The sequence below is a fragment of the Cryptotermes secundus genome, unplaced genomic scaffold, assembly GCF_002891405.2.
Source record: "Cryptotermes secundus unplaced genomic scaffold, Csec_1.0 scaffold378, whole genome shotgun sequence".
NCBI classification, from domain to species: domain Eukaryota; kingdom Metazoa; phylum Arthropoda; class Insecta; order Blattodea; family Kalotermitidae; genus Cryptotermes; species Cryptotermes secundus.
Window position 1 is genome coordinate 666,172 of NW_019734966.1, and position 26,948 is coordinate 693,119.

The window sequence follows — 26,948 nt, forward strand, 5'->3', positions numbered from 1 at the left end:
ATGCTGGATAACCTTGGGGACAGAAGAGGATGTTTTCATTTGAAGGAGAAAGCCCTAGATCGCATCAAGTGGAGGAACTGTTTTGGAAGAGACTGTGGACCTGTCGTCTTGACAGATTACAGATGAATGAATGAATGCAGTACAAGAAACTTTTTGTGGTATTCATGGTCCACAGTCTGACACAACCACCCGTAAATGAAACCAACAAGACGTTCGATTTCTGTGAATTTATAACAGGCTGTATTTGGTGTTCCCTTATTTATACAGAGCATGGCATGGAACTGACAAATCAGTATGTGAATGCAGAGAGAAATAAAACATTGACAGTTAAGGTTCATCCCCCAAACAGAACTTAAATGCAAATAATACAGTAAACTGTCTACGAAACTGTAACTGGTTGAAATTGATTACACTAAATGTTTTAAATGTTGAAAGTCTGTGGTATTATCATGCTGCGTAAAGGAGCTCTGGCATATGAATCTTAAACTAACAGTATTATAAAATGAACCTCCCTAATACTGGTTAATGCACACTACCTTCTCTATCAGTGTCACACACGTTATAAATACTACACACTATGGTTCAGGCAAAGAAACTTAAAATTCTGGCTACAGCTGTAAAAATAGGTTCATACAATTTGACAAGACTGCTGGTACCAATGAAGTGTTTGTTGGTACACATAAGTTGTTTGTGATCTGTGTGCTGGCTGAAAAAAAAAAGCACTATTCATATTAACAAGAAACTAAAGTAAATGTTTTGACTAACCGACTATTGCATTACTTTCCAATCCAGCCAACGCACTGATAGGTGTAAAATCGAATGTAAGTGTTGGAATACCAGCTGTATCTTCATTACAAGGGATCACTTGGGTGTCACTGGTGAAGGTCATCTCATAATCATTCTTAATGTTGGTAAACTTCTTATTTGCAGTCTTCAGTACACATCGACTAATGAGGTACACTTTGTTAACCTGTAAAGAATATCACAGTAATTATATGAGGCTTGGAAGACTGTAAAAAGCAAATATGATGCTAAAATATTTCTCCATTATGTGTTACCTCAATCATGTCAAAGAACTTGTCACATTGTTCTTTGAATGCTGTTGCTCGAATTTCTCCAGTCTCATCTATTAAATCCATAGAAAAGAGCTTTCCTTCTCCTCGTGCATTTGCCCAGGTCCTCACAGGAGACTTTGCTGTGACACGAGCTTTAATCACCCACCTACAAGTTATTTCCAACAGTAATTAGTCTGGCTAGGACTCAAGGTAAAGAGACAATATGACACAAGGACTTCATTCTCAGTGATGTGTATGACTGTGACCTCTCACTTTCAGCATTTTGCCTCCCCTGAATTCTGCAGCTGGGTTATGTACCAGGCCAGCCACTTCTCGCAGTATACTAACAGTCTGCAGTATTTCAATGCAAAGAAATGGATAGCAAATGATATACGTGGCAGAGCCATCAAGTTCGTGGAATATGGTTATATTGCATCATATTACATGGTATTCACATACACTACAGATCCACATTGGCCCTCAAAATAGTTGCTGCTGGCTGCTATGCAAGTCTGCCAACATTGATATAGCTGCCGAAAACATTGCTCAAACATATTGGCAGGAAATTCCCGTACAGCATCTCTTGTGGCAATGACCACCTTCTCAGATGACTTGAATCTATGACCACGTAGCTTTGCTTTCAAGTGGTGAAAGAGAAAGAAATTGCATGGTGTGAGATCAGGTGAGTACGGAGGGTATGGCAAAATGGTGACCTGCTGCCTTGCCAGTTCCTCTTGGACAAGAACAGAGTGATGTGCAGGGGCACTGTCGTGTAGCAACAGCCAATTCTTGCTATGCTAAATGTTTTGCTGGGGGATTTGCCTAGTTTTTGGCAGCGCTTGAAGTTTGCCCGTTGTTCAAACTGCCAAATTTTCAATTTCTGCCACTTGCATTTAACTGCAGTTCATAATAGAGGTTGTAGTTCTACTTAGACTGTTTGCACATAACTGCCTCTTGCTGTGACAAGAGATGAACCGACAGGGCAACATATTGTACCTCAACCTATCCGCTGTAGTACACTGCAATAACCCTTTGCGGCCATTCCACGAACTTATTGACAGTGGTAGTACATACACTCCATGAATTGCAAAGGGTAATTATGTGCACCATTTATCAACAGAGTAAAGAACTATGTATACAAAGTGTATTCAAAAAAGAAAACTTTTTTCTTTTCATGGCATGTCACACTTGGTGTGCAATGGTGGTCTGAACTGAGAACCAGTGAACAACCAACCTCTGTACATGGGAATGAATGGGTTAATTACATTATGTGACTTGGCTACTAAACCTTAGAGATACAAAATATTTCTACAATTGTATGATAAATATTTACAGGTTAAATATGTATTATTAAAAGGTCCCTGACTAACATGAGTTCTACTAGCACCGGGGATTATTGCATTTTACAGATGGTTGCTCATTCGGCATTCTAAAGAACGTTTCAGAAACTGGATGTTTCTATCCTCAGGTGTGGGGATAGAATACACCTACTCAGTTCTGTTAGAAAGAGCTAACTTCAGTCAGTCTTCAATTAGTGTTCCTTAAATACTGGACAATGGACAGTCCAAAAACCCAGTAATCCTGTGTCCCACGCACCAATGTCAGAACCCTTTGTAAACAGCTTCTACCAGCAACAGTTTGGCTGAGTAGTTTCTGACTAACATGACTGGCATCCCAGTTTAACACAATGTCTCTACTACTTCTGTATTACATTACATTACATTACAATACTTCTCATGGGAAACTTGTCTGACCAATATAATTTCACCTTCACCACTAAATTTTAAAATCATTCTATAGTCTCCTTTAGCACAAGAAACAGAGCTAGTTCTACAGTAGGCCCTTAATTATCAATGTGAGGATTACCCGTGAGATTCTATAACCCATCAGCTTTGATGATAGTGTTATGAGACGACTTCACCTGACATATACGAGTATATATATATATATATATATATATATATATATTGGTGTTACCTGAAAGGGATAAGGATATTAAGAAATATGTATTAATTGTATATTGTTAATCATTTAATTAATTGTATGAGTACACAAGCAGACTGTATGAAGTGTAATCAGACCACAGGATGTAGGATGTGGACGGGAAAAAAACAGAGTGAGTAAAGTTGGAAGTTAAACCACATTGACTTCCTGTACAGTAGGGCTAACAACGGATGTCATGATGATGAATAATATTACTAAAGATGAAGTTTGGAACAAATGTCATGAGGAGATGAGTCATATATCCTATGCTGTCTATATGGTGTCAAGCAATCACTTGTCAGTTTAGAAAATGAAAGATGATTGTCCAATTGTAAATTCTGTTACAGTATGCCTGGGGAAAGCACAGAGTATTAAGGTTTATAAAAAGGAGGTGGCAGACGCTTCTTGACGGTCGAAACAAGTGCTTTGAGATAGATAAACGGTCCATCCTCCAGCGTGAGCCGCTACACCTAGGCGGCAAGCAACATGGGGGCAGGCTGACCACAGACCTCTACAAGTGTCACACATCACCATGTTCAACATCAACAGAGTTGCTGTATTTTGTAAGCAGAGATCTGTCTGTCACAGTTTGGCCAACTAACCTCAGCAGAGAGGGGAAGTGATTGCAAGTAGACAAGATTTGATTAAACTAATTATGTTATTTTGTTGAGTTAATAAATGTTACCTTTTCTTTGGATTAGATAAGAGAAAGGTGTTTTATTATGATTTGGGAAGGGACATTACCCTAGGGACATGTCCCTGAACAGGTACCCTAAACTGCACATATCCTGGCATCATAACAATAGTACCCTGTAATGATGAGTTGATCATTACATCAGTTTCAGTAATCTGTATTGGTGACACTTTATGATTTGCAATCAACTGTACACCATTTCACTCTGTTGCAAACTTCATATTTGAGTACTTTTTGTGCCAGTGTGGCACATAAAATATTTCCCAATTTCTTTTGACTGTGAACTGGCAAGTTTGTGTAATGTGTGTGGTCTACTTCATAGACATGCCATTGGGAGTGATTACCACACTACTACTCAGAAAGTGTACAGTACCATATACAAAGGTGACAGATAAAGAGAGACTGGTTGTTGGGTGGAGATCTTGATCAGAAAAAACTCTTCTGTTTTTGTGGAAACACAGTCTTCCAGCAACACAAAGAAGATTTCATGCTCATTTCTAGTTGTCTCCTTAAAAGACATCCACTGGCTTAACTGACTGTTTCACCAGAACACTTCAGTTTTGAGTCGAAATGTCCTCATGCTGCAAATGTATACAGCCCAAAACATTGATCATGCAGGAGTTTTCTAGATCAACTTGTTACAATTGGTTTGTTGATAAACACATACAATTGTTTATGCAGAATGATGCTACACAAAGTGAACATTATCTCAGACATCCTCCACAATACCTCTGGTTCATGTGTGACTTCCAGTCAGTATCCTGTCAGTCACACAGGGTCTGAAGCCCTACAGCACAAACAGTCATCCCTGTGACTCCTTTTCTTGGTGATTCATGAATGAAAAACTGTTGTCAGAAAAGCCAGTCTCACTGATGAAGCATGAGACTATTGTCATGAGACTGGTGGGATATTACAGATGGCATGCTGCTGCATGATCATGAACATATACATCATTTTTTAGAAGCTGTACAACAGAACAGCAACTATACAGAACATGTACTCCACTAAGGATAACTCTCCATGCCTTGGTACTTGTTTATCTATGCATAGTTTAAATTTGGAATCATTTCATGTCCCATCCTGTACTTTCTTCTGTTGGAAGGATATGTTGCACTGTGTAGCAACCTGCAATAATTAATAATAAGCAATAATTAAGTGACCTTCAGGGTCAGCTGCAGCATGGACAGTGGTTATTTCATTTTGGGATTATCTGTGCTACTTCTCTCCTCCATAAGTATGGATAATAGAGAGTTCACGGAATATTATGAAGTACAATGTTGGGGGGGGGGGCAGAAACTCCCCTCCCTCACTACAGGATGTGACATCTCATATCACTGCTATGGCTGAAGTGCTGGAGCAGGAAAAGTGTATGTTGTATGCATACATACATGTATTTGTATGCAGTTCGGTAGTCATGGAGAACTGGCTGGTGAAACATTATGTTTCCATTGTGAGGATTTAAGACTAACTGTATTATACAGATGCTATGATGTTTCTGAATTTGATGTTCTAAGGTATGGCACATTTCTTTTGCAATGTTATTTTGAAGAGGGCTCACAATTTCAATGTTTGTCACTGTGCAGTGAACAAGTTTGTTGGCCCTGCATGTTCTGTTCACACACTTGAGAACACAGAACATGCGACAACAGTAATGCAGCAGAGCGTGACGTGGTCAGCTATGTAGCAAGTGGTCACCTCACAGATGTCAAGCAGGTCCCTTTCCAAGAATTCTGCATGAAGATTTGAGGTTTCATCCATACAAAGTTAACATAACCAAGGGACTGAAAGAACGGGATAAAGCTTCTTGCGTTAATTTCTGGAGACAGTTCTTGGACCTTGTGGACAATGATAAAGGAAGGGATTATGGAAGGTCTGATCATGACAGGTGAGGCCCACTTCTGCTTGTACAGTTACATAAACAAACAGAACTACAGATATTGAAGCGATAAGAATCATATGCAGATCCACAAGAAACCTCTCCATAGTAAGGAGGTAACTGTTTGGTGTGGTTGGGCATTATTGCTTTGATGTAAACAACTGAGCCATTACTTTGGATTCTGAGCACTGTTGGTTGCACTGTGCCACAAACATTTCAGGCTACAGAACTGTGACAGATGAGGCAGAGGCTGAGAAATGTTGATGGTTTCCACAGACCCAGTGATAAGGGAAAGTATAACTTCTCTTAAAGGAATGTTTCCAGGCTGCTTCATTTCATGATTTGGCAACATTCCCTTGGTCATCTGAATCCCCAGACTTGACAGCCCCACACTTTGCCTTGTGAGGGTATCTCAGCTCTGAAGTGTACTGAAGGGTGCTACCCCCATTTCTCCAAGACCTCAAGGACTGCATTACAGAAGGAATCAGAACAATTAAAGGCACTTCACTATAGTGAGTTATGTAACTTCAAACAGTGACTACAGAAACATACTGAATATCATGGAGGTCATCCAAAACATGTAAGGCATGAATACTAAACTACAATCATCATGCCAGTTCTTTCTTACTGCCCTGTCTCTCACAGTAGCCTACAGAAAAGACACATCCTTCCACCCCACCCTGTATCAAAATCTTGGTTCATGTCTGGGAGCTCTTACCCAAACATCATATTTACTTGAATCCAAGACAATTATTTCTCTACTTCACATTCTGAAAAACTAATGGTCATTGTAATACATGGAAGGATTCTCTAAGAGCTTCCCAGAAATTGTTTTGGCACTTTTGTGAAAGAGGCAGGCACTCCTTGTATCAGCTCTGGCAGCATGTGTTTCAACTTGCTGTATGTGTATGAAGGCAGGAGCCTAGACACATTACAATTTCTCTCCAATACAGGGTTCAATAAATCACTGAGGAACCACTGTGAAACAAGCATATGTGTTATGTGCCTGTTAACTTTAATCCCAAGCACTTACGAACACTTTAAGTCTGGCCATGATACATATACCAAGTGCCTTGCCTTGCCTTGCCAGGGAACTGTTGATGGCACAAATACTGCCATGAACTTTAAAAATCTACGGTACAAAACCACCTGCAATACTGACATAAAATTTTCAATGAAGTTTTATGGTTCAACAGAAGAGGTTTTGGCAAAACAGCAATATGAAGCTGTGCCACCTATAGTTAAGTGCAACATTTACTAAATCTCGGTTTCCTGGTGTCAATATTTAAGTCATCAATATATCTCTATATTTGAATAAAAGTACCTTTAATGTTCTATTAGAGAGTACGATCAAAAAGAAGTAAGGACAGGCAAGGTCATTACTAGACAACAGTGAATTCAAATAAATGCTGAGTGCTGACTGAAGAGAAATTGCATAAGATCAGTGCTAGACTAGAGTATTCTCCTGACAGATCTCCTGGGTACCTTGTACAGGGCAATGGGGTCTGAAAGTAACAGGTTTCAGGTTTCCTTTATTTCCGAAAAGGAACTCCAATGTGTGTATGTGACCTTTCTTTTTATGGACATGCACAAAATGCATGCACAATAGGAATCATTTCTGGCATGTTATGCAACATGGACTGATTTTGTTTGTGATGTGTTGGTCTACGGGTTTGTCAATTACTGTGGGTCTGAACACACTTGACAACAGTCAGTTTGAGATACATCTCTTCCACAGGTGGCCAAACAATTATGTGGCAGGTCCACAGATAGTCTCCTGGTAGTACGAGTACAGGATGATTCACTCAGAGTTAAGCCCTGAATCAACAATTATAAATAATGCAACAATTTACTGATGAAAATGAAACTTGGCAAAAATTCTCTTTGGCAGGCATGGAGATAATTGGGCTACTGGTGTTGAGACAGGTTTCCCTCCTACTGGATACACAGGCCAACATGGTGTTCCATGTTCCTGAATGTTGGAGTCAATACTGCAAGAGGTATTGCAACAGTTTCAATGGTGATGGAATGGCATGATCTGGGAAGGTTGGAAACAGGTCAATGTTGCAAAGTTTCATTTTAATTAGTACATTATTACACGATTTATAATAATTAATTTATGACATTCTTTGAGTGAAGCAGCCTGTAGCATAGCATGGTATTGTACTGCAGGAGACAGATGGAGCCACATTAATTCCACTCTCATTCTTCAATTGCGAATATTATTTAACACCATATTCATCTAACATCACTGGAACAGGGACAATAAAATGACATTAAGATGCAATAGGTGATCAGTCAGATTGTGCATATGAAAGAAACTTCCTACCAATCACAAATTTTGAAGCCAAGGTAGTGACTTAACTAACTCTACAGAGAACATCACTTCTTAAGATGCCAACAGCTTGCCACTGAACCCTATACTGTGTCAGTGACCCATGTCCAGTGAATCATACAACATGAACCAACAGATATAATCACGTGTAAACATAAATTACTAGAAAGGCAAATTTTTTGTAACAAAAAACATTTCTGTTCAAAGGTTTGTAACAATGGGCTGTTATTTTTGGAGAATTCCTTTGCTGTAGACTGGATGAAGAGAACGTTTCTGAAGTTCATTCTGTCTTCACCTTCAGGTAGCAGAAAAGTGTACTGACTCTATGTGATACCTTATCAGTAAATTATTCTGTCCCTCACCTCCTCATTCAGAAGATGCACCTCAGTATAGGACTCCCATGATTTAGGTAAATACATATCCAAAATACTCCATTACTCAGAGGTATGCATTTCTCAGATACAATGTATTTAAGACTATACAGTTGCTTGACCACATTTCTTCTGAATGACATATTCCAGGACATACTGCATGCACAGAAGTCACCCTTAATGCATACTTACTTGTTCTGGTAGGGACTCAAACTGGATATTGGATGTGTATTTACAGAGCCTCCTGGAGATGACAACACTGATACATTGCTGGCTGGCCGATTTGCTGTTGCTAAGAGAGAACAGACTAAATCAGGCTTCTCAAAATACTGTACAAGGGCTAGCAGACATGCATGGTGAGTAAATTATGAATTAATATCAATATAACTATACAATGGCTGTTTGATTTTAATTTCAATACAATTATATTTGTTTTTGTTTTGTGGATTACTTAATGACTCTGTCAGTATCCACACTATACAGCATTAGATGGTTGGATGACTGATGAAATGAAGGGATCTGGAACAAAGCAGTTGTGTCCTAATGAAAATAATACCCTAGAGGGCCTGAGGTAAACCATGAAAAATCTATGTCGTGATAGCCAGTGTCAAGGTGAAGAATTGAACTAGGAACATCCTGAACAAAACCTACAGCGTGACCTCTAGGCCAACCTGCCAGCTTTCATATTTTATTTTGTTTCCGAAATTTATTTTAATTTCCAGAAGATATTCCCCAGGGCATGAAAGTGACCATTCACCTCCATCAAGTGCAAAATTAAGGGACAGTCGAGCTTTATTTCTTTACGCCTTCATGGTGTGTTGCTTGGGCACTCTCTAAAATTTCCAAGCATGTAACCACTCCACTTCTTTTTTCAGTTCTCACTATCAATATGGTATGCTGCATAAAGGTTTGGAAGGAATTTTGGATTTTGTTGTTCAGAAATGGCTCTAAATCATCACTGCTGTGTTACTGTTACTGTGGTCAACACCTTAACCAATCAGCGCAGTCTGTAGATGTTATGTTGAACATTTAATCACGCTTTCTGTGATTTAATATATACCATACTAGGTTATTTTCATGGGCTGTAAATAAGGAAAAAATAATTTCAGTGTGATGAGGTTTACACTGGTCTGTTGTGAAATGAATGAACTCTCAGTTAATGTCTTAACAGCCTTATATTTTCTGCAGCTGAGCAGGCCAGTTTAAATATAAATATGAGACCCCATAGTTAGCACGGCCAGCCTGACAAGTTGTTTGCTGACAGAGGGTAAACACGTAAATGTTCTGAATGGAGATTTATACAACAAGACACTGGCGAATTTAGGCTGGACGATAGTGTATTTTGACAGGGATTATACACAGCTGGTGATTCCAGAAACCCAATTGATTACTGACAGTGATAATCACAATGGTAGCGATGGAGAAGAAGAAAATGTAAACACAGAATGGGGGGAGGGAGTGGTAAATTTGTGTTGCAAAATACTGGATCATTTGCTACTTCATGAGAAACACTTTGTGATGTGTATGGTCCCCAGATCAACACCACTGAACTGGATGTCATGAGTGTATTTGAAAGCATTTTTGATACAGTTCTTAGCCAACTCAATATTAGATGAAATTGGCAGATATGTTCTGCAAGAAATTTCAAAAAGTGTCAACCCTTCCACTTTTTGCTCTAGTATTAGGAAGCGAGATGTCACAGTGGACAAAATGTATGTGGTTTCTCCTCTGTCCATGTTGATATGCACTATACAATAGCCTATGCTTAGATCATACTGTTCAAAGAATTTGGAATTATTTGAGGCCACTCAGTGTAGCAATACATAATGCAATGGTCATGTAATGGTCACTCCAAAATAACAAAAACATATAGATGCACTAAAATTCAGGTCATTATTAGCAAAAGACCTTGTGGAAAAACACTGTTCTGGTTCTTCTCGTCCCATACATAGCCATCCATCAACTAAACTGTTGCCTAAAACATTCATAGAATAAAGCTTGCTGGTGTGTATTCCTGCCACCAGAAAGAAGGCAACATTTCAGACAAAATGTGTCATGTTTACAGAATATAGGAAAAGGAGAGACTCTATGTATTTGGTGCAGTGAATGAGAAGCAGGAATGTGTCTAAATGGATCATTCAAAGGCTACCACACAGACCTCAACTCCTAATCCAATTCCTTCCACTGCTTGTATACAGCGTGCCCATGTTATAAGGTATAAAGCCACCTTGTAAGAGGATTTCAGTAAAAAGTTCATTATTGCATCTCACATGCAGTTCAAAAGTTACAAAAAATAAACTATTTTGGAGCAAATATTAAATGGACATTTAAAAAAAATATTACTACAAGCCATTCAAAACAGCGGTACTTAAAATTCCACCACTGAAGGGTTAATGTAAATAATATGAAATGGGGTTTTCATGGTGATAAACACTTACACTGTGGTCTTCTGTGTTATGACACTATGTTGTCTGGTAGGTAATCTGGAACTTGTCTATAACATTTCTTTACATGACTGAAAGAATATAAGCTACTTCTATTACTTACGCTTTGGCTGTACTGTTTTGTTGTGGACAGCTTGCTGTGGACCAACAGCTTCTGCTTCAGCACCATCAGTCATTGGTTTAGGATTGCCAAGTTTGAACCCAACTTCATTTCCCGAAGCCAGTATTTTGACATCCAGAATTACCATAACACGTCTAAAAAACAGTGTATTTTCAGAAAGACACTTGCACTGCATAAAACATGTAAAACAGCATTCACGTATCACTTAGCAACTTGAATATCCGTGACAAGAGAATGATGACAGAATTGTAACAAGATGAATCCTGCCCCAGACACTTAGATCTGAAATAAATATCAAGGAATCAAATAAACAAAGAGTGGAAGGTATGTACAAAAGAAACACAGGTCAGCTTATGCATCCACTTAATCACGCATCTTTCATGATGATGTACCTTAACTGTTAAATAAGGTAATGTCCCTGTGCTTAGCTAAGTAAGCTAAGTAAGCTAAGTAAACTCTGCCATGAACGTGTATGGAGGAGTGGATGTGTAGATCCACATGTTCTTCATCTTGGAACTAGCTGGAGGTGAGTGGTCAGCTTCATAATCCGGCTGCTTTGTCCCCAGGGAAAGAGGCCCTGACATCATTTCACAGAAAGCTAAGTCGGCCCCAGAACCAGTCTGGATGAAGTGGGGAAAAGAAAAATCTTGCCCATACTTGGACTTGAATTCCGACACTTTGGCTGACCAGCCCATAGCCAGCTGCTATACCAACTATGCTATCTCAGCTCCATTCTTAACTGTTAAACAGTAAATTTAACTCTGGAAGTTTTTTCAGGCATCCAAGGAAGTATGTTCATGTTGTTTCCGACATCATTATGTCCATTTCCATAAGATGGGTTACAGCACAAAGCACTGGTGATATGAGATGCCATAATTATTGGAAACATCAAACTTTATAACATCACTCAAATATCTTTTACACAGATCCAGAGAAAAACACACAGAACATGTGAACTACTCAAATGCCCAAAGAACATTGGGCTGCAAAGCTTTCAGATCACAAACCTGCTCAGGTCTGCCAACAATGCATAACTCATACCCATCAGGTAAATACTAGATGATGCAAGCCAGGGATGTCTGGACCTGCCCAACATGTACAGTTAAATTAATTCAATCTCAGTAGATGTATTGTTTGCTGTAGAAATTCCCAATACTTCTTCCAGCACTCATTCAAGTGTACATACAGCAACACTTTTACTGACATGTGAGTGTTAACAGATTTTATAATAAAATAGCTAATAATGTGAAATCAAATTAATAAATGTATAGATTTTAAAAGAAACATGTTGCTCTAACTTGCCTCATCAATATAAGTGCAGCCCCTCTTTGACATCTGCAGATGTTTTATAGATGGCACACACACTGCACGAGCACACGCATAATTTTGAGAACTACAAGGCTAAAGACTTTGAAAACACAAATGTGCTCAATACACTCGTGTAAAGTCACCAGAAAGGGAATTTCATTAGCTCTGAAATGGATATAAAATGAGCTCTGTCTCACAATTAGAGTAGATGTTCCGCCACTTTTTCTAAGACAATCCGGGGAGAGGGGGGACAAACACAAACCTAAACACTTTTTGCATATTCTGTTCTCCACAATCTCATGGCCATAATGCAGAATACTTACTTCCAGTGGGACCACTGATGGGGTTAGGTTGTGACTTGTGTCAATTTGACAAGGGAATGACATGAAGAGTAAGCCGTACAAGAAACCAGCCTACAGCAGGAGACAAAAACAAAAACTCAGCATGGCAGTTCATATTCCATGTCAGTGCAAGCGTGTTCTATACATGGTTAGTGATCTAGACAGCTTAAACCAACATACCTCTCTCCTTTTTCCGAGTTTGCCACCATGCTTGTGATGTATCGTGTAATTTGGACCACAGTGAAGTCACATAGTTCTCCTGATGTCACTTGATTATTAAGCTGAGTAGCCAACATTGCGAAGCCATTTAGATGTCTTCCATCAGAAATCAACAGACGGAAACGGTCTGAACCAGTGTTGGTACCAGCCAGCTTCTTGTGGCCCTAGATGGGAGATGTAAGATATACAAAGAAAAAAAAACTAGTGACTTACAGAAGCCACTTACTGTTGCTAGGACATCGGACATCTAGGAGGGCATGTGGCTGACCACCTGAAAGACTGAGATCCAGATGAAGGATAACATCAACACAGATGAGGGAAACTAGTCATGATGATCAGAGGTGGATAGAACTTGTTCATCTTCCACTATGTGGACATCCAACTTCTACCTAGAACTGTCATTAAGGCAATGGGACTACGACTAATGTTTCACACACTGTAACGGGCAATGCACCAATTTAGATTAGGATGTGTGTGGGCAGTTCTGAAGAACTGGATCTGGTACTCAAGGCCATGACAGGTAGAAGAGGAGAACAACATAACAATTCACTTGTCCCCAGCAAGGCTGTTACACTTGCAAAAACAAATTTTACAATTGTTAACTTTATATAACAGGGAACACAGAATGTGTTCTCAATATTAATATCTGAAAATACTAGCATGTGGTATCAATGCCTGAATGAGTTACAATACAAGTTGTTCAATCTTAATAATTAATTTTCAAAGAGACACACATAACCATTTCAAAGTCAATAATTCAGTCTTTTATGGAACTACAATTATTTATTAATGTGTGTATGACAGCACACCACCAGACCAGACCCTACCCTATGTCAAAAGACTCCAGTTCACATCCTCACACCCCACTTCTAACAGATCAGCTTTAGTATTATCCTCTTATCTATGCCTATGTCTTATAAGCGATGGTCTCTTCGCTTCTGGATTTGCAACAAATGTTGTACCATTTTTTATCTTCCCATGTGTGATACACCCCCAGTCAATGTCATCTCAGTGATTTAATCACCCCATGAGTATCTGGTGATGAGCCAAAATTATGAAGCTATCCATTATGCAATTCTCCCTATCCTCCTGTCGCCTTCTCACATGTTCAAATATTCTCAACACCTGGTTCTCAAATTTCCTCAGCCCATGTTTCTCTCTTAATGTGACAGCCCAACTCTTAAACCCATAAAAACAAGCAGAATTACAGCTTTGTATATTTTAATCCTTGTATATGAGACATGAAGACAAAAGATTCTAAACTGAATGGCTGCATACATTTTCAAAATTGAATCTGCTGTTAACTTACTCATACACATAATTTTGATTTGTTACTGCCATTACCAAAAACCTGAACTCTGTCACATTTTCAAAGGGTTTATTAGCGGTCCTTATATGCAGTCTGATGATGAGACTTGAAAAGTAGACTCGCTCCTCTTTGTGTTCACTTTTGGACCAAACTCCTTACCAGTGCCAAACAGAGGTTCTTTGTAGGATTTATGTTTCAACCACTAATTACGAGCACAGGCCAGAAGCTGAAGTGTCCCATTCAAGTCCATTCCCTCCTGGTTTTCTTGGATATTCAGAAGTAAAATTGAAAAATAATGGTAAAAGAAAACATATAAACATCTCCCTATTTCAGATTATTCTGAATAGGAAATGTATCAGCTGGTCCTTCTATCATCTGACACCATCAAATTTGTATAACATCTTTGTTATAAATGCAATTACATGAAGCTTTCATATATCATTCTGCAAGCTTCAGAAATTTGTTTGTTACCATTGGCAACACTGGGAGTCAGGACAGCTGTCAGTATAGCGATGAGCTATGGGATGCATGGCCAGGGTGTGATTCCCAGCAGGGGGACACAGCATCCAGATCAATTCTGGGGCCCATCCATCCTCCTATCCAATGGGTAAAGGGGGCTAGACATGAAGCTGATCGTTCACCTCCATCTCATGCTGAGGCCAAGAATGGCAGAGTTATAACCCCACTCTACCATATATCATCATTGTATGGTGCTTAACTGAGCACACGGACAACTTTACCTTTTTTTATTGCTAGCAATGCCAAACTGAGTTACATGATGGCATTATATATGATGGATCCAGAACTCTTCTGGTGGTTCTTGTGTTGCTATGTAAGCATCCATCTGCAAGTGTGCTTCACCAGAGAACAATGTGACATTCAAGACACCTGGACTATCGCCAGTTGAGCTCTGTAGCCCCTCGCAAAAGTAGAATGCCTCGCTGTTCCATCTTCTGACAATGACCAAGTTAGTTGCATTCTGTATGGAAATGACAAATCAAGATAGATTTTCCATGCTGAGCAGGTTGAGACCCCAGTCTGTGGTGCTATAACGCTGCACACTTCTTGGGCTTACTGTTGCTGCTTCCTACACTGCACTGACAATATCTTCCACAGGAACAGATGTGCTGCATTTATGTCCCTTCACTTGTCGATGACACACTTCCTGTTTCTTCAAACTGATTAGTAGTCCAGCATACAGTGTCTCTGGCGATCACACTGGCCGAATGATCTAAGGCATGAACTCTCTTCAATCGCTTGAACGCTGGGATCGTGAGTTCGAATCCCATTCAAGTCATGGACGTCTGTAAGTTTAATCTTTTTTTGTGTTGTTCTGTGTATAGGTATTGGCCTTGTGATGCACTGATTTCTCATCCAAGGAGTCCTACTGACTGTGTATAAAGTAAAAAGAAGTAAAGCTATCCCTGTAACAGGCTGTGAAGGACCATAGGGTTGTGAGACGTTGAGGGTCCCACATTATCTAGACAATCGGCTCAAAGATGGTGGTAAATGGGATTAAGAAACTGAAAAAGTGGCTAAGATCCAACAAAAGGACTGCAGAGTCATAGATAAATAGTCTCTCTTGATAGTGCAACATGAACAGAAAACTCTCAATGAAACTGCCTATCCACAGCAACACAAGAACCACCAAGAGAGTAAGAGGTTTTGATAACAAACAGTTTGTGACCCATATGTATATACTGTGACATGTTGTGCAATGGAGGACACCCCCTCCCACCCCAGTGGTACGTGGCGGCATCGGAACGCTGTCGTTACTATGGTAATAGGCAAGTCAACACCCCGCCCCTCTCCTTGCGGTGACGTAACACGGCGTCAGGCAACAGCGGTACCCATTACGTAACTGGCAAACACTGCGACTATATAAGGGAACTACACAGCCGCCGAAGACAGTTCTCAAGGCAGCAGCCTACAGTTGAGTTGAAATCTAGCCAGCGGCGAGTTACGAGTTAACCAGAGAGTCAGTCACCAGTTAATTGCAGTAAAGTATTTGTGATACTGCCAATGCAGTAATGTTGAGCTTGTAAATTGTGAGATTGTATTAGCGAGTGTGGAATAAAATTCACTATACCCAATACGGCATGAAGTTATTTGTCGCATTGTACACCCAACATGTGACAATTTGGTGTCAGAAGTGGGATCGAACTTACACACGTGACTGTCAGAAGTGGTTACGAACTAAACACGTGATAACTAGTGTCAGAAGTATTTACGAACTTAAACACGCCTCGACAAATAATTGAATTATTGTGCATCGAGTACTTTACTGCAACAAAATGGAGGTGCAGCAGATGATGGAAATGCTGCTCAAGGATATCAGAGCTGATCGAGAAAAAACACATATCATGCTGGTGAAGGCAGAGGCAGATAGAAAAACCGAGAAGGTAGAAATGGAAGCAAATAGGAAAAAAGACAGAGAAGACTTCCTGGCAAAATTAGACGTCAACAAAAAAAAAAAAAAAAAAAAAACCGACGTCATGCTGACAAAATTAGACGCCTACCAAGGAAAGGCGACGGCCGACAAGGAGGAACTGAAGGCCGAAATGCGATCTATGCCGCCAGAGTTGGATGAGACACTCCAACATAAAATTGAAGCGGTCAGAGCAAGGACGGCCGTCATTCGAGAATATATGCGCACCAGCCACATGGAGATGGTGTCCGCATTTAAATCAGGGACAGAGGAAGAGATGATGGCCTGCCGAGAAACGACGGAGACACGTCAAGAAGAAAAGCTGGCCCCAGTGGAAACGAAACCTGCGGCGGCACAACAACAAGAGGTCCCCGTAATGATACTGGTTGGAGTGACGATGGCCTGCCAAGAGATGGAGGCACATCTAGAAGAAGAGCCAGCCTCAGTGGACATGAAACCTGAGGCGGCAGAACGAGAGGTACCCGTAGGAGACGCCGAAGTAATGCCGGTTGGAGAACTGAAGAAGAAAAGGCGTAGGGGCCGAAATCATCGAAATATGAAGAATTCGACACAGGAAAATTATGGAACCCAGAATAAGTTGGCCCTAGCCCGGAGAGGGACGATCCGCCGTGTGGAAGTGACACGGCAGAAGAAAACCAGCAGGAAGGTGTCCCGCCGTGCAAGAGTGGCATGGCGCAAGAGGAACATCCTCAGAAAATCTTTGACTCAAAGAAATTATGGACCGTGGCACGAATTGGCTGCCGACAGAAATATGACTAGTCGTGCAGGTGCAACATGACGCAAGGGAGATCCCGTAAAGAAATATTCAACCAGGGTAAACGCCGGACAAGAAGCCTGGAAAGGAAGGACGGGAACCATGACAGGACAGACGTCCGGGAGGAGGCGTCGGCTGCAACGGAAAGGCAGCAAGGGCATAAGGAACCAAGGCGCAGAAGAATGGCTACGCCTGAGAGAAGACCGTCAATGTGACTTTCAGAGGAAAGTTCACGAAACAAGTAGTCGGTACTTCCAATGGGTTACGGAAAATAAGAGAATGGACATTGTGGAGGGGTTGACCCCCTCCAAAACGGAAAAAGGCCTCCCTAGCAAGAATGAATGAAAACTGAATAAGTTAAGGATGAATCTGATACAACTGGTTCTTCTAGGCAAGTTAAAAGGAAACCGCTCGAGACGAGCTGGTCTTAAGAGGGGAGCAGTTGTAATGGACGGGGAATAGTTGCTGCAAGGAGTAGCCGAAAGAACAGGGGACCCACCAAGTACATCCCTGGAAGAAAAGGAACGGGGGGTGCACCGTTAGGCTATTCGGGACGAACAGCCTTAAGGAGGGAGTAGTGTGACATGTTGCGCAATGGAGGACACCCCCTCCCACCCCAGTGGTACGTGGCAGCATCGGAACGCTGTCGTTACTATGGTAATAGGCAAGTCAACACCCCGCCCCTCTCCTCACTGTGACGTAACATGGCATCAGGCAACAGCAGTACCCATTACGTAACAGGCAAACACTGTGACTATATAAGGGAACTACAGAGCCGCCAAAGACAGTTCTCAAGGCAGCAGCCTACAGTTGAGTTGAAATCCAGCCAGCGTTTAGTTACGAGTTAACCAGAGAGTCAGTCACCAGTTAACTGCAGTAGAGTATTTGTGATACTGCCAATGGCAGTAATGTTGAGCTTGTAAATTGTGAGATTGTATGAGCGAGTGTGGAATAAAATTCGCTATATCCAATATGGCGTGAAGTTATTTGTTGCGTTGTACAGCCAACACGTGACAATATATAGGAATTAGGTTAACCATCATACAACAAATATACTCGCTTTTAATGTTTTACAATTAGACCTTTTACATCTGCCACATGTTTCAGCCGTACAAGACCATCATCAGGCAATTAATATAGGAATATGTTTAGTCTCTGAACTACCGATATAGATCTATACCAGTGCAACGTGTCATATCATATATTAACAGAAAACTTTCCGAAAGTTGGTATTGTAATTCAGTATAAAAAAGAAGAAAAATAATAGATAAAAAATAGAATATATACCATGTATCTAAGATATATTAGGTGATATAAGTATGTTGATTATATTACAGAAATATTAAACATATTAAAAATACTTAAAATATATAACAATACATTAAAACTATTATGTATGTGAGGTTAAAAATATGTATGCCAAATTAACTCATAAGGTTCTGATGCAACAGTGTAGTATTGGGCATGTTATGTCATTTGTAGATCTTCTGTTGTTAGACGCTTTCTACATACTAAAGCCAGGTCGTGGAGCTCAGAGACAAGTTTCAGTGATGTCTAGGTCGTTAATGTGTGATGTATTGAGTGTACATATTTCTGATATGAATTGTGTCATTATATGATCAATAAGATCTGGGGTAGCGTAGTCGGTATAGCAACTGGCTATGGGCTGGACAACTGAGGGGTCAGAGTTTGAGTCCTGGTAGGGCCAAGAATTTTCTCTTCTCCAAATTGTCCAGACCGGCTCTCAGGTCCACCCAACCTCCTATCCAACGGGTACTGGGGAGTCTTTCCCCAGGGGTAAACGGCAGGGACGTGAAGCTGACCACTCACCTCCAGCTAGTGCCGAGGTCAAGAAAATGCTTATATATCCACTCCCCCATATACATTCATGGCACTGTGCTTAATTTGTTGAGCACAAGGACAACTTTATCTTTATATGATCAATAAGATATGATGTGTGCATTTTTGTCTGGGCATATATATGTTTGATATGTTCTCCCTGTGCATTGGTTCGATGTAGATTGATTAACTGCCTGATGATGGTCTTGTATGACCAAAACATGTAGCAGAATTAAAAGGTTTAATTATAAAATATTAAAAGCCAAGTATATTTGTTATGTAACAGTTAACCTAATGCCTATATATACATGCGTGTGTTAGAAACTCACAACAGGACACACCCAATCGAGATAGTTTTTGACCCATTGTATACAATGACATCTTGTTACTCACTTCACCGCTGATGACCACACACAAATTTCTCAAGTGTCTTGAATGATCAGTGAAAAATCTTATATAACTGCATCCAATAACAAAGACGTTACGTACATTTTAAAGTGTGAGATAACAGAAAAACATCCTGTATTAGAAAAATGTCTATTTATACAAAATTTACTATTGGAGTAATCTAAACACATTTCAATTAATCTGTCTGTATGAGAACACAAAATACCATAAGAATGCCATACAATACTTAGTTCTTGAAGGACTGTAATTCTAATGTATAGCCCCAAAGTACCATATTTACGTATAGGCCGCGTGCGTGTATAGGCCGCAGCACAATTTTCAGACAGAAATTATAGAAAAAATAATTTTCTTGGAATATTATTTCAGGAGTATTACACCCTGTATTACTAATTATGAATATAATTTTTTTTAAATGAAGTGTGATTTCGAATATTTCGAATATAAGCTGCACCCCAGTTTTCCTCTTGAATTTTTGGCAAAAAATGTGCGGCCTATACATGCATAAATACGGTACTCCCATTTTTTCCTTCAGTATTTGACAAATGCAAAATACCTCAAAGTATCTGACCTATAACATCAAAGTCCAAACTGATGATCCCCAGTAGCTCTGTTAACATATGGATTTAGCACTGACAGAAGAACGCTGATCATACTTTGAAAGCAACATTCCCTGATAATTATTACAATTAATATTACTACCCATTTTACATATACATCAACAGACTTCTTCCTCTGCTGATACAATTCTCCTTTATTCAAAATAGCATGAATATGTTGAAGGACCCTGTAACACTGCTCTTTTCCAACCCACTTTGTTTGTATCAGCGCAGTTGGAATGGTGCTATCCCTGCTACACCTGTTTCTACCTTAGGACAGTGTATGATGGCTACTGGAAGTTGTCCTCACAGATCAAACTAAGGAAGATCGGTATAGGTACGGGAAACTAGCTGGGTCGGTTTGCATGAGTCTCAGGGTAGCGATGCCAAAGAAAGCGTTTTTCTGAGAGTTGAGCCAATTGACGTTTATTCACCTGCTAATTCACCACACTGTTAAATTAATGTATTCTTAGCTTTAAGTTACAGCGTTACACTATCGGCAAGCTATGTCTCGGAGCGTGCAAGGGTCACGTCCGTTCAGTTCGGAATATTGTGAAAGTCTCTCCTTTTGTGGAATGGCTTGCACCCCCACGCCGGGAATTCGAAAGATGGTGTTGACATATACATTTTCATCCCATCTTCCCTGGGAAGCTTGAATGAGGCAACCCAATCATACTGGCCCTCATTCACAGGCAATTGTAACAAGCTCTGACCTGTCCTTTTAGGCGCGTCCGGTTCCCTGTACCCAAGCTAAATTTATGACTGATCGTAAATGTCATAACTCCAGACTTCTTGTTTCTGCCAGAATCTAGAAATTTTCAACATAAACACCGTATTGCACGTCCCAGACGATGAAATACGATATTATAGATCACGACACATTTCCAGTAATATCGAAACATAAGACTTTTGAAATTTAAATTACCAAGAATGAATTAGAAATAAATTTCACGTTCATCTATAATTATCCAAATAAATAAGGGCTCAGAATGATCAGCGTCACCTGGAACATACCATTGTAGCTTCTGCTCAAACCGATTCTACTGGAATTTGATCAATGCCTCTGAACTTCTCAACAGCAATTTCAATCCTTTTCACATAGAAATACGTAGGTTCAAAGTACTGATGCTGTATGTATTTCAACAGATGGATATGACTTGAGTAACTACTGTGCAAATCGAAGGAACAGGGCAACTTCATACTTACCACTAGTCACAGAAAAGCTGAACAAACACAACTTACCAGAATCTGCACAACTGGTTCATCAACATTGCCACCAGCTAGTATAACCTACAAAGAGAATATTAATTTATTTAAGTTTCACAGATCCTTCATAGGATTAATCCAAAAATGTACAATGTTTCACATATGATAGAAATACATATATACATAAACATATTTGTGGTTACAATTATTTACAAGCAACTAATTGTGTGCAGATATTAAATTTTACAGAGCAAAGTAATTATATAAAAGAAATATTATTTTCATAAATGTTTATAATATTTAAGAATCAATTTGTTGGACTGCAGAGCAAGAGGAGTGAAATGATAAATAACCTTTTAATGCTGGCTTAAATACTTTTATATGATGATCAAGTTAAACTTTTAATGGTAGACGAATATTACTGAATAACCTTATTCCTGCACTGTATACTCAGTATACTCCTGCATCAAGTGAGGTTATCACTGGAGGTCATGCTCTTATTGTGCATGTCTGAATTTGTTTTACACTTTCCCATGTTGTTTGCAACAAATGACAGAGAGAGAATTCACTAGGTAGGGGAAGTATTTATTAAATTTGTTAAATAAATCTCTGCAAGAGAATCAGTTAACTGAATTGATTTGTTGCCTGCTATAAACATTAGTAGATGCAAAGAGCTATGTTATTTTAGTCATTTTGCTGGCAGCCAAACTGTTCTGCAGTACCACACATAAAATATTCACATCTTCTATATACATGCACTTCTTGTTTATATCACCGTCCTTTTATAACTAGAGCCTATACATCACCCTCTTTCTTTTCTGAGATATTTTAAACAAAAACTGTCCCATTTTCCTTGATGTGTCTTTGTTCCCATTATTTGCAATGCTCGCTGCATAACATCCCTACAATGTCCCCAGCCATTCTTAATGTAAATTTTACTCAAAATATTTTTAAGAACATTTTAATATTGCATTTAATGGGCTCCTTCCTTTCAACACACTGAGAATTTCCTCTTTTGGTTCTATCTCTCCAACCTATCAGCAAAACTTTCCAAGAAGCTTCAACTGCATATTTTGTCCCCACTCTAGTTTCATCAAATTTACAAAAAATATAATGGCCTCTTGTCATTTGTACTGTTAAACATACTTTACATCCATGTATAATTGCAGATTTGCCCTACAATCTTCAGTGCACAAGTCTCATCATACGCCTAACACCTTCAGTCAGAGTACAGCTTGTTCATGGAACCCCCTACTGTAAATGTTTCCTTTTTTTACAGTTCTCCAGACTATTTTCACTTATTTATCAGAACTCAATATCTGTCTATTGCAAAGAATATACATGAACCCTGGATGAATTCTAGTTTATGTAGACACCATGCAGGATCTTCCCCTCCTTGTCACACACCTGGTTTTCCCCTTCCCCTGCATTTCCACTGACGAATGGCAGGACACGATACAAGTATGCAGGTGCATGTTTGAGGCTTTATCTTGATGTGACATCATATCAAACATTTACTGTATTTCCACTGGTGACGAATGGAAATGTTTTCAGAAAAACACCAGCTCAGAAACTATAGCACACATGCTTATACTTCTCTGGCACCTCCTGGCAACAGGACCCAGCCCCAGCAAAGACACACTCTGGGAAACAACATCTCACCAGTGCATTCCTTGAGTTTAACAGGATATTTCTAAGGTTGCCAGCATCTTACATGACATCACTGTTCCTTCCATGTTTAGATCTATTGTAAATACTGAATCATGTCTCAGTTTGCAAGAAGCCAAGTCACAGCATGGTACAGAAATACTGACTTTGTTAATGCATGCCTCTTGTGCTGCATGTGTGACCAGAGAGAACTGATGGATACATTTGGGGACATCACACTAGAACAGCTAATAAGGCGCAGCATGCACTCAATGGTGGTCTTTTGTAGCAATCTGTGGGCACTAGCACATCTTCAACAAATTTTGCAGTAGGAACTTTTGGTGACCCAAATGCTGCAAATGTCTTCAGATTAGGGTTTTGGTTTTAAACACAAATATTTAAGGCTGGCAACGCATTACAGAAACTCACTGCAGTTCCCTCCCCTCTACGTCATCACAGCTGTGGCACAGAAAATCTGTTGGTGTGGAGGTGGAGACACAATGCCTCCATCAACTAGAATTTTACTGATTTCTCTAATGTTCTGAGTTAAAATGTTGCAGAATGATAACTGCTTCATAAATCTTCAATACTTGGCAGTTATTTGTTCCACTACTTACAGGAATGCCTTGTTTATATTTGAAAGATGTTTTATTACCTGTAAATATGCATTCAACTTTCCTATTATCTACTTCTGATAGACAAACTTGCTTCATATATTCTGAATACAGTACATAGAAATATGGTAAACACTCATTCAACATCATGATTTTTGAATAGTTAATCCCAATTTTCATTTTTTCGATACTGCAAATTTATTTGTTTATTAGTCTAATTTATTTCCTGTAACTGTGATCAATGACATGTGTATTTTATTCAGTGATGGTTGAATATCATCAGATAACTGACTCAATGGTCAACAGCTCAATTGGCATAGCAAATGACTCTGGTTTGGATGGCGGTGGTTTGTTTCTCAGGAAAGGGTAAAGAAAAATTCTCTTGAATCCTCAAATCTTACAAGATTTCTCTTCTCCACAGTGTCAAGAGGGGCCACCCAGCCTTCAACCCAATGTAAAACCAGGCTCTTTCCTTGCGGTTAACGTGGGGAGGACTGAAGCTGACACTCACATACTACCGGCATCACGAAATGATAAAGACTACTTCACAAAATACAAACAGTACCATACGTCCTTCGCAATAAAGCTCTGACTGAATACGTTTGCTTGCCATATGGGTTACTTACCGAAATAGCACCTTCAGTTAGCTTAAGTGACATTTCTCATAACCCTTAAGGGTACCAAGCGATATATAGTAATTTCAAACAATAACGGAAATGAGTACGCATATAATTGGCGGGTACAGGGATGGTAACATAATGCACATAATTTCCATTACATTTTGATGCACAAAATTGAGATCTAAGAATAGAGCCTGATAGTACTAGGTTCTGGCAATTACTGTATGTACATAATGCCGTTAACACACAGAAATGCAGTGGTAGGTAGAGAAGGAGAATATTTGTAATGCACACGAATTACGATACACTCATACGACATACTTTCTTGACGTTCTTGACGGTCTTGACTAGCGCTGTGACACATTAGTTTACAGGGTTTGCAGCGAGTGACATTAGCGACATCTTTCGTGAGTAATTGGAATGGTTTGTGTATGCTTCATTCAAGTAGTTTCAGTTTCGGTCGTGTGATGTCGCGACGTATTGTTCCTCCTAACTCACGCAGCATTCCTTAATTTAAAAAAAATATGTATATACAAAAAAGGCCTAGGCAATGCCCATCCTGCCCTCTGTTGCAGAGTCTTATAAACATGTTAGTCTAACATATTGGTTGCCCCACAATTTTTTAATATGTCCAGAATCACAGGCCTCCTACAGCTGAAGGGAAAAAAATCTGTGCAAGTCATTTGTTACTTCATAAACAAACTTCCTACATTCATTAAAAAAAGAAAGAAAAATAAGTAAAAGTACAGAACATTCATTGTATACTCCTTTTTTTTCCTCTTGGCACTACAGCCCCAGTGGACCTAGGCCTACCTCCATGAACTTCGGTTTTTCTAGATCTTACACATTCGGTAGGACCCCTTGGGTGGGTGATCAGCTCGTCGCAAGGCCTCTACCTGTACACACACTAAACATCCCTGCCCTGAGTGGGATTTGAACCCATGATCCGGGTTTCCAAGCGAGTGAAGACAGTACATGCCTTAGACCTCTTAGACCATGACCGGCAATTGTATACTCCTAAGAGTATGTAAATTAGACTGTAATGTACCTTGTATACAATGTCTCCTTTTTTAAATTTCAAATGTTGTGGACTGAAATTTGCAGGAATTACCTTTGTATTGTTACTGTGCCCCATGGACAAATCATTTTTTTAAAGAGGTCATCAGACATAATTATAAAACAGCTGATGGTCCTTATTATCCACTCTTCTAACGGGATGCATTACAGCATAATATTTTATCATTATGTTGCTTCCGCAAGCACACTTTCACATCACAGGTGTACACCAAGAAGTCACACAATTTCTTGGGTTTCATGCCGAACGATTTCCTTTTCTTTTGAACAAACTGGAGGTAAACCACCTTGCATAGAAACTTTAGGATTACTTCATCTGTCCCAATGTACTCAGTAGGACTGTAATTAGGAGAGTCATGCATTTAGATAAGTGAATATCTTCTCAACTTCCAGAGTCTGTCACAATCTGATGTGTTCCTATTGGCATAATTGCTTTCAAAATGTAAAAAATGGACATGAAAATCTATTGCACTACATGACATGGGAAGAGGATGGGGTATGAATTCAAATTTATTTATGTTCCATAAATCCAAGTACAGGTTGTCACAATAAGATATGGTCTTTACACAGAGAAAAAAGGGTAAAGGTCCTAGTATGGATCCTTGTGGATGCCATGCCTTATTTTACCCCATTCTGAAGCTATCTGATGAATAAAGTTTGTTTTTCATTTATCCCCTCTGACATCTATCCACAAAGTATGATTTAATTTAATTACTGCCCTTACAAGTTATTCCACACCAATTTCATTTGAGCAGCAAAGTGTCAAGATTAACGCTGCTGAACACTTTAGCTAGTCCATGATGTGTATGTATTGACCGTCTTCTAGTGCAAACAATCTCACTTGTCACTTCGACATTCGCAGGTGTGTTATTTACGTTAAACTATTGCACTGCTCGCCATCATGTGTCATTTATTAAATGATTTAAAATATATATTCGTCATGTACTGTAATAAAAGTTATATATTAAATTTTTGTTTAAATTTATCATCTTATACGTAGTATTTCAAACTCAGGTATTATATCAAGCTATATTATATATCAGTGCAACAGGATGCTAAAATACAACACTTTAGCTAGGTCACAGAAGATCCTGCCTACCAGTAGTTTTTGATCAAGAGCACCTATGATTTCATTACTTAGTTCATAGGTTGCTTTTTCCTAAATCCAAATAGTTCTTTTGCTAGTATGTTGTTATTAATTACATGTTAAAGTAGTCTCTTATATATTACTTTTTCAAGGATTTATGAAAAAGAGGCCAGTATGGATATTGGTCTGTAGCTGGAAACATCCATTCTATCACCTTTTTTAAATAACAGTTTTACTATTGAGTGCTTTAGTTTAGGGAAGGCCCCTAATAAAAAGGATATATTACATACATGATTTAGAGGTGAGGTAATATAAACAGAGCTGATTTTAAGTAATTTAATGGATTTAAGGTCTTTCATTCTGGTCCGTCACACTAACCAATTAACAATCAAGTTTCTTCCGTCAAATGTGACACTTTTTTAAGTTTTCCACCTCGTCAGCACCTGCCTTACATGTTTCGGCTCACCACGGAGCCATCATCAGAGGCATTTATAGTAGAAAAAGAAATCACCAACACACAAAACTTCACTTTGTCCAAGATAGCCACGTTCCAGTTAATTAAAATAATTACAAATAGTTAAAATTACCCAGAATGTCG

General features: G+C 39.3%; 1 protein-coding gene and 1 long non-coding RNA gene across 6 annotated transcripts in view; one reads left to right on the forward strand and one right to left on the reverse strand.

Annotated features, from left to right (window-relative positions):
- Positions 1–24,556, reverse strand: part of LOC111869060 (replication protein A 70 kDa DNA-binding subunit) — a 43,449-nt gene extending 18,893 nt beyond the window's left edge. Inside the window, exons 1-7 of the mRNA XM_023860257.2 lie at positions 24,196–24,556; positions 21,345–21,392; positions 12,709–12,911; positions 10,862–11,013; positions 8,507–8,606; positions 1,059–1,221; positions 766–970 (exon numbers count right to left, since the gene is read on the reverse strand). Of these exons, the coding sequence (XP_023716025.1) occupies positions 766–970; positions 1,059–1,221; positions 8,507–8,606; positions 10,862–11,013; positions 12,709–12,911; positions 21,345–21,392; positions 24,196–24,228 (904 nt within the window). The 5' untranslated portion in view covers positions 24,229–24,556. The remainder of the gene's footprint in view (positions 1–765; positions 971–1,058; positions 1,222–8,506; positions 8,607–10,861; positions 11,014–12,708; positions 12,912–21,344; positions 21,393–24,195) is intronic.
- LOC111869061 lies at positions 3,451–21,334 on the forward strand. Of its 5 annotated transcripts, XR_004513507.1 has the most exons (6): positions 3,451–3,601; positions 5,316–5,617; positions 7,500–7,665; positions 8,151–8,244; positions 8,553–8,670; positions 21,249–21,334. It is a non-coding gene; the product is annotated as an uncharacterized LOC111869061 (long non-coding RNA). The 5 variants fall into 5 exon arrangements; XR_002843605.2 differs by lacking the exon at positions 3,451–3,601 and having other exon boundaries at positions 5,257–5,617; XR_004513508.1 differs by lacking the exons at positions 3,451–3,601; positions 7,500–7,665 and having other exon boundaries at positions 5,257–5,617.
- Positions 24,557–26,948: the final 2,392 nt, after the last annotated feature.